This window comes from Notolepis coatsorum (genome assembly GCF_963971535.1).
Source record: "Notolepis coatsorum genome assembly, chromosome: 17".
NCBI lineage: Eukaryota > Metazoa > Chordata > Actinopteri > Aulopiformes > Paralepididae > Notolepis > Notolepis coatsorum.
Window position 1 is genome coordinate 40,388,971 of NC_140181.1, and position 17,388 is coordinate 40,406,358.

Genomic DNA, 17,388 nt, shown 5'->3' on the forward strand with positions numbered 1-17,388 from the left:
AACAATGCAATTAACTTTAAAGAAAAAGAGTGCTTGAAGAAGCTCCTGAAATGACGGCGCCGCGCTATAGGTATTTGAATTAAATGAAAAATACAATTTGGCATTAAACAGTAATGCAATTAAACATCTTTAGGTAGCTTCTTGCAAAGAGGAAATACCAACTCAGGCGCCAGAAGAGGAAACTACGACTTCCAAGACACAAACAAAACGAGGAGTCATATTTAAAATACGGGTTTATCGCAAAACGTGTCTCTTGCGTGTTCACATGGCAACACGAGGCTGATTGATTGATTGATTGAAAACTTTATTAACCGATTGCAGAATGGGTTCAATGAAGCAAGCAACTGTGATCAAGTTGGGTGGACATGGGTGGGCATTCAACGCGAGTGGACATTTGACATATTTCAAACATTAGCATGGATTGAGGAGGAAGCAGAAACAATAATAAGCCCAGGTCTGCCTGCATTATGGTGAGTTGTACATTCGATGTATAATACACCCGCTGTGGTGCTTCAAATCAAATGCACCCTACTGATCTGTTGATGTGTTATAATAATAATAATAATAATAATAATAATAATAATAATAATAATAATAATAATAATAATAATAATAATAATAATAATAATACATTCGATGTATAATACACCCGCCGTCGGTGCTTCAAATCAAATGCACCCTTACTGATCTGTTCATGTGTTATACTAATAATAATACATTCGATTTATAATGCAAGCACCTGCATTAAAATCAAATGACTGATCTGTTCATGTGTTATGCACTGTGTGAGAGGCACTTTATAATAGAAAAAAGACAGTGCAAACATGTATATGTCGTTTATTTTGACAGAGTTAAACATTTTTCATTATCATTGGCCCGCCACACAATGGCTTGGGGAAAATTTGGCCCGTGGGCAAACCTAATTGCCGACCCCTGGGCTAAAGGGATATTCCGTGTATATGTACAAGGAATATACAAGGGATATCAAACGATATACAAATACTATGCAATATATATCAATCAATAAATATATATATTCGGTTTAATCTGATCCTTTGTAACAATTATTATTTATCTTTTTATAAAGGGGGGTGGGGCATGCCACTACCTCTAGGCTGTAGAAGGACTGGACGTTCCTCAGGGCACGCTCCAGGGAGCCGACTTGATTGGACAGCTTCAGGGTTCTTTCCTGTAGTTGCCTGTTCTCCACCTCTAAGAAGTTGACCCTGGAACACACGTAAAGAATATTACTTCAGATTTCTGGTGTTTTCCCCTTCAAGTAAAAAAAAATTAATACATCGAAATGATGTTGCAGCCCAATATGTGATGTCAGTAACTTTTTCCCTGTCAGATTTCTCCATTGACTTCCACAGTAAAATTAGGCAACATAATTTTTGCATCATGTTTTGTAAATCGCGACAGTGGCCTCAATTTTGCCTGTGCCCTCGCTCATAAAATAAAATGAATGGAATTCGACATTTCTATCTCAACTTATGGGCATTTGTTTCATTTGTCACGCTCCACATACACACGAACTGACCCTCCACTCTAGCTGAAATCTGTGATTTCAGTTATTCCATAAAAATTTTTTTATCGCTACAAAGGCCACAATTGTCGACTACATACTCGCCTACCATTCCTAATAATACATCAGATTTATATAGCGCTTTTCCTAATGCTCACTTTACAAAACAAACAATACAGTTTTATTAGATACAATAAAAAAATATAGATAAAAAGGTGAGAGAGGAAGGAGTTCATGGGTTGAAAGCAAATCATTGGTCAATTGCCCCCAAATATGACTTTATAAACCCAGAACTTTTCAATAATAATAATAATTATATGCGTGCGTTCTTCTTCTGAAATGGATTATATATTGCTGTTAGAACAGTTAGATGCTGGCTGCCCAGGTGTACGCATAGAATGCATATATCTCCTCTCCTCTCTTCTCTGCTCGTACAAGTTCTGAGCGCATTCGGGGTTTTAGCCACAGGGACCTTTCAGAGAGAGATGACAGGTGACAGATCCAGTATTTCCCAACCTACTGCGCGATTGGTTCTTGACAAGCGTCGTCAAGTCGTTCAGTATTGACAAAGCCTACTTTGCTGGAACGATTTATTACGCGGTATAAGTATAAGTATAAGTCTTTATTTGTCATCAGATTAACACACACACATGGGATGAGCGACCCACAGGAACACACACACACATGCACTGAGTCGCGAGATGTGTGTGTGTGTCATTTTGAGATTAGTCGCAAATCGATTCCTGTTGAATGGATCAGGACCAGCGATCAGATGCCGAAACTCTGCTGTTTTACTCATTCGCCTTATAAGGAGATGGCGGGCGTGTCTGTATGCAAATGCTTTTAGCGCGAACGCGCATTTGAATTTAAGAATGAGTGGGATTCATCATTCAACCGACCTGGGTAAGAACCAATTTCAACGTTAAGAACGGCTTGATGAATGTGGCAGTGGCTTTTCTTATTGTTCTCTTAACAGACAGGTAAGCAAGAATATAAGAAAAATAATAAGAGAGTATTGTTGAATGAGGCCCAATGTATGTTTCCATAGTTACGCAGATGACACACAATTGTACATCTCCGCTGAACCAAATAATCACAGCTATAAACTCCATTTCCGCCTGTCTCTTAGCAATAAACAAATGGATGACGAACAACTTCCTAAAATTAGATGAGGGCAAAACTGAAATCCTACTAGTCGGTCCTATAATAAAAAGAGAAATGTTACAGAGCAATATGGGGCAACTTACTCCTTGGATCAAACCCGAAGTTACAAGTCTTGGTGTTATAATAGACTCAGACCTAAGCTTTAAATCACCCATCAACAAGGTGACAAAAACATAATTTTTCCACCTTAGAAACATAGCTAAATCAAAAAGACGCTGAAAAACTGATCCATGCCTTTATCTCAAGCCGACTTGACTACTGTAATGCACTGGCCTCCCAAAACAAAACACAGAATAACGACTCCAACTCATTCAAAACTCGGCAGCTAGGCTACTAACTAGAACCAAGAGGAGAGACCACATCAGTCCAGTATTAGCTAACCTACACTGGCTTCCGGTAACATTTAGAATTGATTTCAAGGTCCTCCTCCTTATATGCAAAGCACTAAATGGAACAGGACCAAGCTACATTGCAAATTCTCTAGTCAACTATGTGCCTCCTAGAACATTGCGATCATCTACTACTGATCTATTGAAGGTTCCAAGCCACAGTCTAAGGAAAATCAGGGATGCAGCCTTTGCAAACTATGCACCAAAGTTATGGAACACACTACCTATGGACATTAGGGAAGCTAGATCTCTTAATGTTTTCAAAATAAGCTTAAACAAACTTACCTCTTCACCATAGCCATTTAATACACTCCGCTGTTGATTGTACTGTAGCACTATTTTACTCTGTCCATTCTATTGCATAATTTTACTATCTATTCTACTATTCTATTATTGCACTGTATTATTTTACTCTGTCTATTGCTTTTTATTACAGGTTCAAAACTGTCAGGTATTAAACTGTGTGGGTATCAAACAAGAGACTGTCAGGCTTTAAAACTGTGTAGGACCCAGGCCTAGAACTGCACCCTGAGAGAGGGAACTGCGCCCTGAGAGGGAGGTTTGCCCTGGGTGGGAGGTTCAAAGGGTCAAAGTGGGTATAAAACAGGAGGGATAACTGTCAAGTTTTAAACTGTGGATACCAAACAGAGAAGGTAAAGACGACTTTGAACTGTTGAACAGTAATCCAGATTTCTTTTTATTGCACTGTAAAATATATATTTTTTTTTATCTATTCTATTCTACAATTTTATTGCACTGCACTATTGCACTATTTTACTCTGTCTATTTTATCTTACTCTTTTTATTATTGTCTATTTAAAACTGAATCAAACCATAAACTGGTTTGGGAATAGCACTGCACAAGACCGTAGCAGACTACAAAGAGTGACACGTTCAGCCGAACGCACAATTGGAGGGGGGCTTCCCACCCTCCAGAACATTTACAACAAGCGGTGCAAGGGGAAGGCTAAGATAATTATTAAGGACTCGAGCCACCCGAACAACTGCCTCTTTGAACTGCTGCGGTCAGATACCGGAGTCTTAAGGCGAGCACAGAAAGACTCAGAAGAAGCTTCTATCCCCAGGCCATCAGGCTGCTAAACGAACAATAATCGCTAAACGAACAATAATCACTATGCAACAACCATCAAATGCACACAGCACACACACCCACACGCACACACTCACTCAAACAAACAACACACTGCAGCACCCACTCTCCACACTTTAGATCACACAAACACACTTACACTTTATATTTATTGATAAAGGATTTGCACTACAACTCGTACACCTACTGTGAATTGTACCTAAATTGCACCTCGTCCCATTTCTCCATTTCTGCCTTGCACTATATAGTATTGTATATTAGTACACTGCACAGTATTGTATATTGTATGGTAACTACGTCTATTCTGCATCGAACATTGTACATATGTCTAAACTGAACACTGTGACCTCTTTTTTTTTACTTCTAATTTTACTATGTTTTTATTTCATACTTATCTTGTCTTGCACAGTCTCTGGAGCGCAACAGTAAGAAGCATTTTGTACAAAAGTATTCTGTACTTCTGTATGACAACTATTAAAGAAACTTGAACTTGAAACTTGAAACTAAACACGGTGGCCTGTTGGGATGTTTGATCCTAATGTGAAAAACTGTGATTTTATATGTCTGCCCTTTATGTGCTCATTTTATGCCTGTCTTTTTTCTGTTGTGAAGCACTTTGAGCTGCAGTTTCTGTATGAAAGGTGCTATACAAATAAAGTTTATTATTATTATTATTATTATTACTTGGTTATGTGTATGATTCTTAACCCATTCAGCGCCGTTCACGCATATATACGTGTTTTTCCGCCAATCGAATAACACCAACCACGTATATATACGCCATATATATATCGAATAACGCCAACCACGAAATAGCGAATAAAAGAAATAACGTATATATACGTTATTGGATCGTTATTTCTTTTATTCGCTATTTCCATTCATAAATCACCCAGCAAGGCTGTGGTACTGTGTGGCAATGTGTCTGAGATCGCAAAGGTCCAATACTGCCGCCTGGTGGTATGCGGCCGAGGTATACCCGATTGCATAGAATCGCTTTCGGGATGCCAAAAGCGTCCCGAAATGATGCTGTGGGGGGTTATGGCGTGGGCCAAATGGACATACGACCTACCAGATGGCAATCAAATAATTGGAATATTCTTTTTGGAATCTCATCTCAAGAGCAATTTAACGTACATTTCAGCTTGGTTGTGCATTGTTTTCATAGCCATCGCCCTGATCAGCGTATGCTGTTGTACTAACGAATGCCGTTATTGACAATCAATTAATCAGAAACGACCCCCCCCCCCCTTTCATGCATGCATGATGGAACATAATATACCGATCATATGCATTTGAATTTTTTATTGTAGCGTGTATAGGGACGAAATACCAATGGATTAAGTATATTCCTTTTTCACATCCTTTTTTTTTATTATCTTTTTCCCCCTCCTTTTTCCGATTTTTCTCCCATCCCACCCTTCCTGGTTGTTGCATACTTTCCCCTACTGTTGGTCCGAGAGGCCGGAGACTGTCGCATGCTTTCCTCCGACGCATGTGCAGCCTGCCGGCAGCCAGCCTGGCCGCGCAGATTCTCACTGGGAGAGTGTAACGTGTGGGAGGCCGCACTACCTCTCTCCAGATCCTACCCTCGCTGAGCAGGCGCCCTGACCGAACTGTAGGGGTCGCTGTCCACAACGCCCAGGACCCATCCGCCAGCTTTCCCACCCTCTAATACTGCCAATTGTATTAGTGTGAACGGCCAGCCAAGCTGGTGACAACACCGGGAGCTGGATTCGAACACGTGAACCCAGCATCTCCGGAGTTGGTGACGAACGCAATCTCCGCTACGCCACCTGACCGCCCCCTTTTTCACATCTTGAACGATTTTATTATTATTATTCTTTTTTTTGTATTTCTGTTGGGGCCTCTTGGACCAGATCGACATTGCAAATAAGAAACCTGTTCTAAATGGTTTATCTGGCTAAATAAAGGAAAGAAAGAACCACACCTCTTTCTTAAGCCATGCCCCCATGTGCAGGCCACACCCCTTTTATATCTCAAGAAGCGCTTGTCATAGAGACTTATGGGAGGTGTCAATCAACTCAGTAGACTTCTACATGCATTGGTCTAGATCAGCGGTTCTCAAACTACGGGTCGCGAAACAAAGTGGGGTCGTGGGTAGGTGACAGTGCAATGGCAAAAAAAAAAGTATAATAATAATGTTCTGGCAAAATTTTTTGGCTAAATATGCCTCGTTTTATAAATGTGTATTGATAACATAGTGCTGTAATAAAAATGTCTAATAAATATGCATGATCAAGTTCAACAACGTGTGCTTTTATTTTGATATTCCTTAATTCCACATTGAAATTATGCGTTACATTAACTCTCTTTGAACTGGGGATATCAGTTGTCTTCCAGTGCTGAGTTAACTCCCGCTGCTTCCGCCTCGGAGTGGATCAGGACATAGCAATCGGGAGGAGATTTTATGCCTCAGACCTATTCTTTCCCGTATGGTAGCCATGCCCAATATACACAAGTAATTGTGATTGCAATGGGACGACTGGGATTTATTCATTTTAGAGTACCTTCTGACTGAGGTAAGGTCTATCTTAGGTAACCTGCTGGTATTTTTTTTTACCTAAAACATGCTTCTGTACCGATCACAGTGTCGTATTTTACTGGACCTAAAACATGCTTTTGGTAACGATCGCAGTTTCGAGTTAAAACGACCCCCCCCCCTCCCTTGATGATTTTGTGAAGACACATATGTATATGGTATATACCTTTGATTTGGAAGTATTTGGAGTTTCAGGCGAGCAACCCGAACGATTTGGGCATAATACATATAACGCGCCATATCTCGCAATCTATGTAAAAAGACTGGATTATTTTGGAAAGGGGCGATGTTTAGCATGGAATAGCGCACAAACTACAGTATGTGGAAATGAACTGGTTAGTCAGTGTTGAACTATGAACAATGCCTGTCAAATGAGCCATACTATTGTCTCCATAGCTATAATACAGAACACATGATGGGTCCGCAAACATCGCTAAAATGGTCAATAACGCTGGCACCATTGAGTAGAGATGGGAAAACAGGGTGGCGGTCAATGAGTTAAGTATGGGGTCGCCAAAAAAATTCCAAAATAAAATGGGGTCAAAAAGTTTATTAACCATGTCCCTATTCTGAAGCCAGACCCCACACACCCCCTTTCATATCTCATGAACCGTTTGTCGTAGAGACTTGTGGGTGGCGCCGTTGGACTCAGTTGGGATATCCTCCTTCATTGGTCAATATTTGCCTCGCTCCTTATGCTTAAGTCCAGTGGTGCAGTCCTAATATGGGAACTGGTAACACGCCACGCCACGCGCACGCGCGGGTACGTGCATGCGCACATAACTGATTTATACACACACACACGCACGCACACACACACGCACACACACACAAGCGCATATACGCAAGTGCAATCTTTCTATCATACAAGCTCTTCTTGCTCTCTATTTGTGTGAATGTGCGCGTGGAAAGCTGGCGCGCAGCACAGACGCTTGATTCAATATCATAAGCAGGTAGACCCCCATCACGAATTCCGAGCCACATTAGTATTCACCTCCACTGCCTGTGTCACACAGAATGAAGGGGGAGATGCATTCAGATAGCCAACACCGAGACACTTAGTCTACCTGCGCTTTTTGTTATGTAAAACGGTGGCCGGGTACTAGTCACAACGAATGGATACAGCGCATTTTTGTGTGCGCGTACACGCGAGTACACATCCGTGCGCGATCGCGCGTACTTCTGCCTCAGTGATCTGGTAACACGGCGTGTAACCGGGTGTGACCGCGACTGCACCACTGCTTAAGTCCCACCCACTTTTTGTTATCTTTTGAACCGTTTGTCCTAGATACTGGACCCTGCAGGGAGATCCGCTCCCATTGGTCGGTGGTGCACAGTGTTAGATATCGTGATTCAGCCTTTATCAGCCTTCATCTGCTCTTCCGTGAAGTCTCTGCGTTGTGTTTATTTGTTGGTTGTGAGGCAATCGTTCGGTGGAATTCTGTCCTCCCACCAGGGCTTGACATTAACTTTTCGGCTCACTAGCCACTGTGGCTAGTGGTTTTCCAAAGTCACTAGCCACTCAGCATTTTCACCAGCCAAAACTCCCAGAGTCACGCCCCCAACCAAAATGGGTTAGTAGTGTGGTGTGTGATAAGATAACATCTAATCCAATAACATCTGTCCCCACTCGAACATCCCACCCACCCAGACAGTCACACTTTACATTCTCTGTTCCTGTGTAGCTATTTGTGTAATGACAGTATAACAAGTATTGTACTTAGTCATTGTTGCAATGTACTTACTGCAGTGAATTGACTCATAGGAATAAGACCAGGGTTAGGATTAGGAATATAGTTAGGGTTATTGTTAATGTTAAGGAAGTGTAATGCGGTAAGTACACTGTGTAACAATGAGCATCTATTCAGTGTGTGTGTGGGGAGGGGGAGAGAGAGAGAGGGAGAGAGAAAGAGGGAGAGAGAGAGGGAGACAGAGAGAGAGAGAGACAGAGACAGAGACAGGCATCTGGGGCAGCTGTCCATGGTGCTGATCAACTAAGCGACGAACACGAGACCGCGCTGATAATGTGCAGCATATTGCAGTGCTCTCTTGACTGAAGAGGGTGGCCAGTACAGTACCGCGGGAATTTGTATAGTGTCCCGTGCCACTGACAACTAAGATACATACAGTCGGCTCAATTGACATCTCCGCTTGCGTCCCGGACTTCCGGGGAGGATTTCTGTTCGTCCCAAATACATATCGTCCCTCGAGCCCTTATGCTTCGTTCTTAGTTAAATGAATGTGGCTAGCTAGCTAACAGACACCGTAATATATTAGTTTAATAATACACGTTACATAATACATGTTAGTTTGTTTAATACTTACTCGCACATCCACAAATAGTCGGTGAAGGAAGGGTCTGCCTTTCTTCCCGATTGCGTGAACGTTGCGGAACATTGTAATGTTAGCTAACTGTTTTGCTAGTGTAAACTATGGATGAGTCGGTCGCACTAACCAGTTGAGCTAACAGGTCCTCCTAGTCTAATGTGAGCTATTAACGTTAACAGCATTCAGCTGTCAGCTGAGGCAACACGACGCACGCGACAGGGCGAAGTGCATGGGCCAATGGAATGAGCACACCGTGCCCACCCAGTCCTCGTGGGAGTTGTAGTATTATGTAGTACCACCTGGATTGACCTAATTATTGCAGATGCCTTTTGTAGACTACAATGTTTTTTTTTTCCATAGAAAACGGAGTTACACGCCACTGCCGAATTCTACCCGCATTTGGCGGGTGGCGGATGTTAATGTCAAGACCGTTAATGCATCCGGACAAATTTTACTGGAGTCGTCGTCTCTTTATCAGAAAGGATGTTTATTTCCATAAACATAGCATCTCATACAGAATGAAAGATTCTATTCTAGATTCTATCTCTGTCGATCGCTTTGGTGGTTCTGCGGCCTGTCCTGTTAGCCGAAGCCTGTCTGTTAGCTGCTAGCTATCTCTCTACCTTGTGGTCTTTCCCCTCCCACTCCAGCCCTCATTCAGAGGGCTGGAGCTCAGCTGCTTCGATGTGGTCCGTCTCACTATCCAAACTCTTCTGCTCCCTAACGGAAGAACTAACAGCTATAAAGTCTCCGTCTATTGCGTTGTTGTGGCTATCTCATCCCCCTAGCAACGGCTTCTGACCCATATATACGCTGCTACTGCCCTCCCGGCTATCTGACCTGGGCTCCTATCTTGTCACTATAGCAACCGCTCTTGCCCGTATCTCCCTGCTACAGAGAAATGTCTCTTAGAGTTTAACACACACACAGGTATCTCTATATAGATATTTACATACATGCATGTTATAACCATATGAAAACCAGTGACATCCTTAAACAGGCATCACCCACACTTACGGAATTGTCTTTGAACCCTCAGGGACTGAACAACTGTGTTTGAGTATTCTGATGGAGAGTCCACTGTACACCTAAAATCCCATTAAGTCTCAAATGTATTGAGGAGCATTGATCTAAAATGGCGCCACAACGACCGGCTGCCTATCTGTGCGCTCCGTCGAGACTGTGCTTACTTTTGTTAATATTTATAGTTTTAAGAGTTTTGTTTGTACTAACTGTAGGTGCATTTAATGTGTATGACCGTCAGTCACTCATAGACATTGGATTACGGGAAATTTACCAACTGGATTACTCTTTGGATCAGCTCTCCGAACCACAACAATGGCCTGTTGAGATCTTATGAACATCAGGACCATACCTCGACCCACGGAACAAAGGATCCAGGCGACGCGGACGGAGAGCGGGTGTCCGTAACAGACTGAGAGCCAGGCGACACCGAACGCCACTACCCAGTATATTGCTAGCCAATGTACAATCAATAGACAATAAACTGGACGACATCAGAGCAAGGATTCAATTCCAAAGAGACGTTAGAGATTGTAATGTTCTCTGCTTCATCGAGACGTGGTTGATGCCGGACGTTCCAGACCACGCCATCCAACCGGCCGAACACTTCTTCATCCACCGCAAGGATCGTACAGCAGAATCCGGCAAGCAGCGGGGAGGTGGAATAGCCTTCATGTTGAACAACAATTGGAGACATTGCTGGACTTTGTTCGTACTTTGGTGGAAGAAACAATCCCCACTACCACAATTAGAGTTTACCCAAATCAAAAGCCCTGGGTAGACAAATCATTCCGTGAAGCTCTGAAAGCGCGCACCACAGCATACAACGCCGGGCTCGTGGCAGGCAACATGAATGACCACAAGGTGGCAAGATACAACGTAAGGAGGACAGTAATAGAAGCAAAACGGCGCTACAGGAATAAAATTTAACTTCAGTTTGAACAGGCTGACTCCAGAGCTATGTGTCAGGGCCTCAAAACGATGACAGATTACAAAGGCACCTCCCTCAAACTGAACAGTGACATCTCCTTAGCAAATGATCTCAATACCTTCTATGCGAGGTTTGAGGCTGGGAATAACAACACCAGCCTACAAGCCACGGCAATGGGGGGGGGGGTCTGCTGATGGAGACTCAGTGTTCAGGCTAACAGAGCATGAGGTGAGGAGGACCTTTAAAAAAGTGAATATCAGGAAGGCAGCAGGACCGGACGGCATCCCCGGCTGCGTCCTAAAAGTCTGTGCCGACCAACTGGCCCCGGTATTCACTGACATATTTAACCTGTCCTTAGAACAGGCCGTCATCCCCACCTGCCTGAAGAAGTCCACTATCATCCCTGTACCTAAAAAATCCAAGCCTGCTTGCCTCAACGACTACCGCCCTGTAGCTCTCACCTCCATAGCCATGAAGTGCTTTGAGAAGCTAGTAAAGGGCTACATCTGCTCCTCCCTCCCCATCAACCTGGACCCCCTGCAATTTGCATACCGTCCCAACAGGTCCACGGAGGACGCCATAGCCCATGTGCTGCACACAGCAGCATCACACCTGAACAAGAGGCAGGGGAACTATGTGAGAATGCTATTCATCGACTACAGCTCAGCATTCAATACCCTAGTCCCCTCCAAACTCATAGCCAAGCTCAGGGACCTGGGCTTGAACTATGACCTCTGCCAGTGGGTCTTAGACTTCCTGACGGGCAGACCCCAGGTGGTGAGAGCAGGCAACTGCACCTCCTCATCCATCACCCTCAACATAGGGGCCCCCCAGGGCTGTGTTCTGAGTCCCCTCCTCTACTCCCTGTACACACATGACTGTGTGGCACAGCGGAACAACAACACAATCATCAAATTTGCTGAATACACAGTAGTGGTGGGCCTGATCTCTGCAAACGACGAGAGGGCCTACCTGGAAGAGGTCAAGGTCCTGGCGGGATGGTGCCAGGAGAACAGCCTCTCCCTGAACGTCAGCAAAACAAAGGAGATGATTGTGGACTTTAGGAGGTCGGGGGCCAGGGACTACAGCCCCCTCAGCATCGACGGGGCACCGGTTGAGAGAGTGAACAGTTTTAAGTACCTCGGAGTCCACATATCCGAGGACTTGACATGGACCACACACATTGACAGTGTTGTGAAGAAGGCACGACAACGCCTCTACTTCCTCAGGCGCCTAAGGAAGTTCCAAGTCAGTCAGAAGATCCTTAAGAACTTCTACTCATGTACAATAGAGAGCATCCTGACTGGCAATATCATCTCCTAGTTTGGGAATAGCACCGCACAAGACCGAAGCAGACTACAGAGAGTGGCACGCTCAGCCGAACGCACAATTGGAGGGGGGCTTCCCACTCTCCAGAACATTTACAACAAGCGGTGCAGGGGTTAAGGCTAAGAGAATTATCAAGGAATCCAGCCACCCAAACAACTGCCTCTTTGAACTGCTGCGGTCAGGCAAGCGATACCGGAGTCTCATGGCAAGCACAGAAAGACTCAGAAGAAGCTTCTATCACCAGGCCATCAGGTTGCTCAACGAACACTAACACTATGCAACAACCATCAAATGCACTCACAACACACACATCCACACACTCACTTTAAACAAACAACACACTGCAGCACCCACTCTCCACACTTTAGAACACCTAAACACACTTTATATTTATTGGTAAAGGATTTGCACTACAACCCATACCTCAGTACACCTTACTGTAAATTGTACCTAAATTGTACCTCATCCCATCTCTGCTTTGCACTACATAGTATTGTATATTAGTATTGCATAGTATATTGTATGGTAACTCAGTTACTTCTATTCTGCATCGAACATTGTACATATGTATATACTGAACACTGTGTCTACGTACGTGACTTCTATTTTTACTTCTATTTTTACATGCTATACTATTTTATTTCATACTTATCTCTTGTCTAGCACAGTCTCTGGAGCGTAACAGAAAGAAGCATTTTGTATAAAAGTATTCTGTACTTCTGTATGACAACTATTAAAGAAACTTGAACTTGGTCTCTACTTCGCTAACAGGAAAGACTAAATAATTTCACAAATTACCACTTAAAGGGGCTTATTGAGAGTATGGGAGCAATGGCCACCTGTGCTGGATTAGTAGTGGAGGTCTAGAGGAGAAGGGGAGGTGAGCTCTCAGTACCTGTGCTGGTTTAGTAGTGGAGGTCTAGAGGAGAAGGGGAGGTGAGCTCTCAGTACCTGTGCTGGAAGGTAGAGGCGGTCCTCATCCCAGTACTGCCTATCTCCTCCGCCTCGCTCATCTTCCTCAGCAGCTCCCTCCTCTCCAACAGCAGCTTCTCGTTCTCCTGCGTCACCGTACGGATCCACTCCTTCTCCTGGTGGGGCGGAGTAGAGGAGTGGAGCAGAAGAGAGGAGTGTAAATGGGAGACAGAGAGAGAGATGTACTGTAGCATCAGAACCCCTGCTATTTAAACTTCTACCCCTTTCTACATTATAACCTCCTTAATTTATAACAGTGATTCTATAATGTGTAACATTTATAACAGACTGCTCGGGTGGTTGGGGTGGGACACGCGGGCATTGAAATGTGGACTGCGGTGGCCGAGTTGGTCAAAGGCTCCATGTAGCGGCGGAGTGGGGGTAGGGTGTTGGTCCTGGGGAATCCGGCGGTCTTGGGGGGCGGGGGGGGGGGGGGGTATTTTTGTCTAATGGCCTTTGTGTTTGTAGTGTTTTTTGTTTTTATTTAGTATATTTGTATTCTGTATTTATTAGTTAAGTTTAGATCTGTATTAATTATTTCTTATTGTTTTGTCATTATTATTATTATTATTATTATTATTATTATTATTATTATTATTATTATTATTATTATTATTATTATTATTATTATTATTATTATTATTAGTGTTGATATTATGTTGTTTGTTGTTGTTAAAAAAAATATATATATTTTTTAAATGGATACAAAATTTACATTTATAACAGAGTGAGTCTATAATGTAGAACATTTATAATAGTGATTCTACAAACAACCGGTTATCTGGTAGGTTTACTGAGCAGCATGTTTGCTTTTATTAGACAACGCTGTGTCTCACACGCATATTCAGTTAGCATTTGAGTGGATCCCTAGGTGGCCTCTGACCTTGTGTGAGAGGCTGGAGGCCAGCACCAGGTCGTCCTCCAGTTTCTGGATGGTGCGGTCTCTCTGGGAGGTGGCCTTCAAGAAGATATGCTTGGCGTGACGCATCTTGGTCTTGTGCTGCGACTGCTTCTCATTGTACTTCCTGTGTGCAGAGGAGGGAGGGGTGTGCGTGGCAGGGGTGTTCACTCAATCCAACAATGTTTCCATTCAGATTTGATCATTACATATTAGTTTTACTTAGTTAATTAAATAGATATGCATACATTTTTATTCCAGTTTTAGATCAATGACATTTGATTCACCTTCAATATTCTTTACACATTAACTGTGGGGAGAGTGTGTGTGTGTGTGTGTGTGTGTGTGTGTCTGACCTGATGTGTGTGTCCAGCTGGAGCAGGACTTGCTGTAGTTCTCCCTGAAGTCTGTCACACTCCTGTTGACTGGTGCCCAGCTCCTCTCGCAGTCTGTGGCTCAACCTCTGGCCGTCACTCTGCTGTTAAAAACAACAACACACGCACAGACACACAGTCTAGATCAATTATGGATGCATTTTCCTCCACTTGCTGACCCTACGCATGAAATGGAAAAGAGCTGACTTCCAAACATGGCTCTGATGAAAGGGAAATAATATAAGTTGAAATGTGGGGGGGTTGTGCGTTGCCAAACAAAATCTCAAACGTCAGTAAATTATAGTGTTTGAGATCATAAAAACAACGATACAACAATGACACATCGCTGTACTTGATGTAAGTTACTGGGAATGTTGGCTGACAAATCTCAGGCCTGCTCTTCTGTAATGAAGATAAACTGATACGCTTAAGATGCTCACACACTGTATACACTGTGCCTTGGGAAATGACTGAGCAACCAAGCTGAGAGATATCCATCAAAGTGTTGCACTCCTGAGTGCAGGATGAGTCACTACTAATTCATGTTTACACAAAGAGAAAGTTTGTTTCCTCAACTATACTGTATGTAGCCTACAAGAAGAGTTGTCCGTATTTCAGCTCCTTGAAGAATGTTTTGGCTCGGCACTAAAACTCAGTAGTTGATCTTCATTAGATCTTTAAATGTATCACTCTCCTTAGATCAGAGGGTCTCAAAACGTTGAAAGGACATTTCCATGGGAACTGTCAATTATTGACCTAGCTGCAAAGGTAATTTTTACCTAAAAGGTTGTTTATAAACCTATCCCTTACCTTAACCCTCACCATAACCACTTTTACCTCTGAAAAATGTAATGTACAAAATGTCCTTCCCGGCTATGGGATGTTGACTTGACACCATCAACCGTTTGTAAATGGGAGGGCAACTTCCCCATAGCCTATATACTTATCAAGTAGTATGAATTACAATCATCAAAGACTTGGGGGTAGTAACAGGGCCACATGATCTAAGTACTTAACTGCCATTAGGAGGGGTGGAGAGATTCCTATTATTTAGGCAAAGATTCGTTGCATCATACTGTTGAATCTAGAGGGTGCATGTATGGTTGTAACTAACTGTAACTGTCCTCTACTGCTCCCATGACTGCGTATATATCTGTGTCCACTGGAGGGCACTATAGGCGGAGCTTCTACAGTCTACGCCAGGTTGGGAGTATATAAGACTTGGCTCCCTCCTATTTTTTCTTCTTCCCACAAATGCCTCTCCCGGAGGCGTGAATATTTTAGGCAACCAACTTGTGTTTAGCGTTTCTCTGATTGGCCACTACTCCCATGTGACCGCGGCAGCGCGAGAGAGCTGCAGCGCGGAAATATGCTGTCTATTGCCTCGCGCTGCATCGCGGAAATAGGCTGTCTATTGCCATTCTCTAAGACAAACTCTAACCTTAACCAGCTCCTTAACAGCGCCTAAACTTAACCCTTCTAACCTTAAGCAACTCCGAAACTATGCCTAACCTTAACCTTAACCAACTCCGAAACAATGCTTAAAGTTAACATGCCTAAACTTAACCGGCGAAAGAATGCACATTAAAAAATATTGCCATTCTCTAAGACAAACTCTAACCTTAACCAGCTCCTTAACAGCGCCTAAACTTAACCCTTCTAACCTTAAGCAACTCCGAAACTATGCCTAACCTTAACCTTAACCAACTCCGAAACAATGCTTAAAGTTAACATGCCTAAACTTAACCGGCGAAAGAATGCACGTAAAAAAAAATAAAAAATGATGGGAATCGAACTTGTTACCAACGGACCGCAGGATCGACAGCAATGCAGCGCTGCCAGTTGAGCTAGTTGTAGATCTTAAAAGAGGGAGGATTACTGCTACATAATGCTGCCGCGACAGAGCTCCGCGGCAGGTCGCCGCGGGGGCGTGGCTGGACGCAAGTTGGGCGTGGCTAGACACAAGTTGGTTGCCTTTAATATTTAGGCCTCCCGGAGAGGAGCACACATGAGCTGTTGTGGTATGAGTCAATGTGAATAAAACGCTGCCAGCAGAGCAAGGCCACAGATGGAAACCATGACTCATGTACATATTATTGTCGCCCCATAGCCATTTCTGTTAACACATAAATTTTTTTATTGTATGGTTTGATTAGATCGATATCATTACTTTAAAAAAATATAATACTTATACAAATGTGACTCACAGCATTACAAATCTACCCCATCAATTTGATAAACGAAAGAAATTTCAATTAATTTCTATATTGCTGATTAACAATTCTACAGATGGATGCAGTCCATAGCGACTCACCTCCTCTCTGGCCTTTCCGTGCTCCGCCTCCAGGACGGCCAGCCGCGTGTCAAGCTGCTGAGCGCGGTGGCTGAGCTCAGAGTTGGTTCTGGCCAGGGACGCCTCCTTCAGCCTCAGGGAGCGCACCTGCTGCTGAAGCTCCTCCTCACGCTGCTCCAGAAGCTTCCTGGGAAGGATTGATTGATTGAAAACTTTATTAACAGATTGCAGAATGGGTACAATACAGTACGGCTCAATACAAACAACTGCTACTAGGATGCAGACCAGAAAAAGTCATTTGTCTTGTTTACATCAGGGTCCTCAATTTTCAACACAAGGAGGTGTGGAGATGTGAGACAAGCGAGAGAGAATGGGTTCAACAATCAAGTTATACACTGCGGGTTTCAACAAGTTACATTTAAGACTTTTTAAGACTATTTTGAATAGAATTTAATACCTATTTCACAGCCATACTGGCAGAAAAGTAT

The 17,388-nt window shown here is 43.3% G+C and overlaps 1 protein-coding gene across 1 annotated transcript in view; it reads right to left on the reverse strand.

The window, feature by feature from the left end:
* Positions 1 to 17,388, reverse strand: part of ccdc30 (coiled-coil domain containing 30) — a 90,373-nt gene that overhangs the window by 12,298 nt on the left and 60,687 nt on the right. The window contains exons 21-25 of the mRNA XM_084332985.1: positions 16,922 to 17,087; positions 14,590 to 14,711; positions 14,219 to 14,360; positions 13,315 to 13,451; positions 1,109 to 1,226 (exon numbers count right to left, since the gene is read on the reverse strand). Coding sequence (XP_084189111.1) covers positions 1,109 to 1,226; positions 13,315 to 13,451; positions 14,219 to 14,360; positions 14,590 to 14,711; positions 16,922 to 17,087 — 685 coding nt within the window. The remainder of the gene's footprint in view (positions 1 to 1,108; positions 1,227 to 13,314; positions 13,452 to 14,218; positions 14,361 to 14,589; positions 14,712 to 16,921; positions 17,088 to 17,388) is intronic.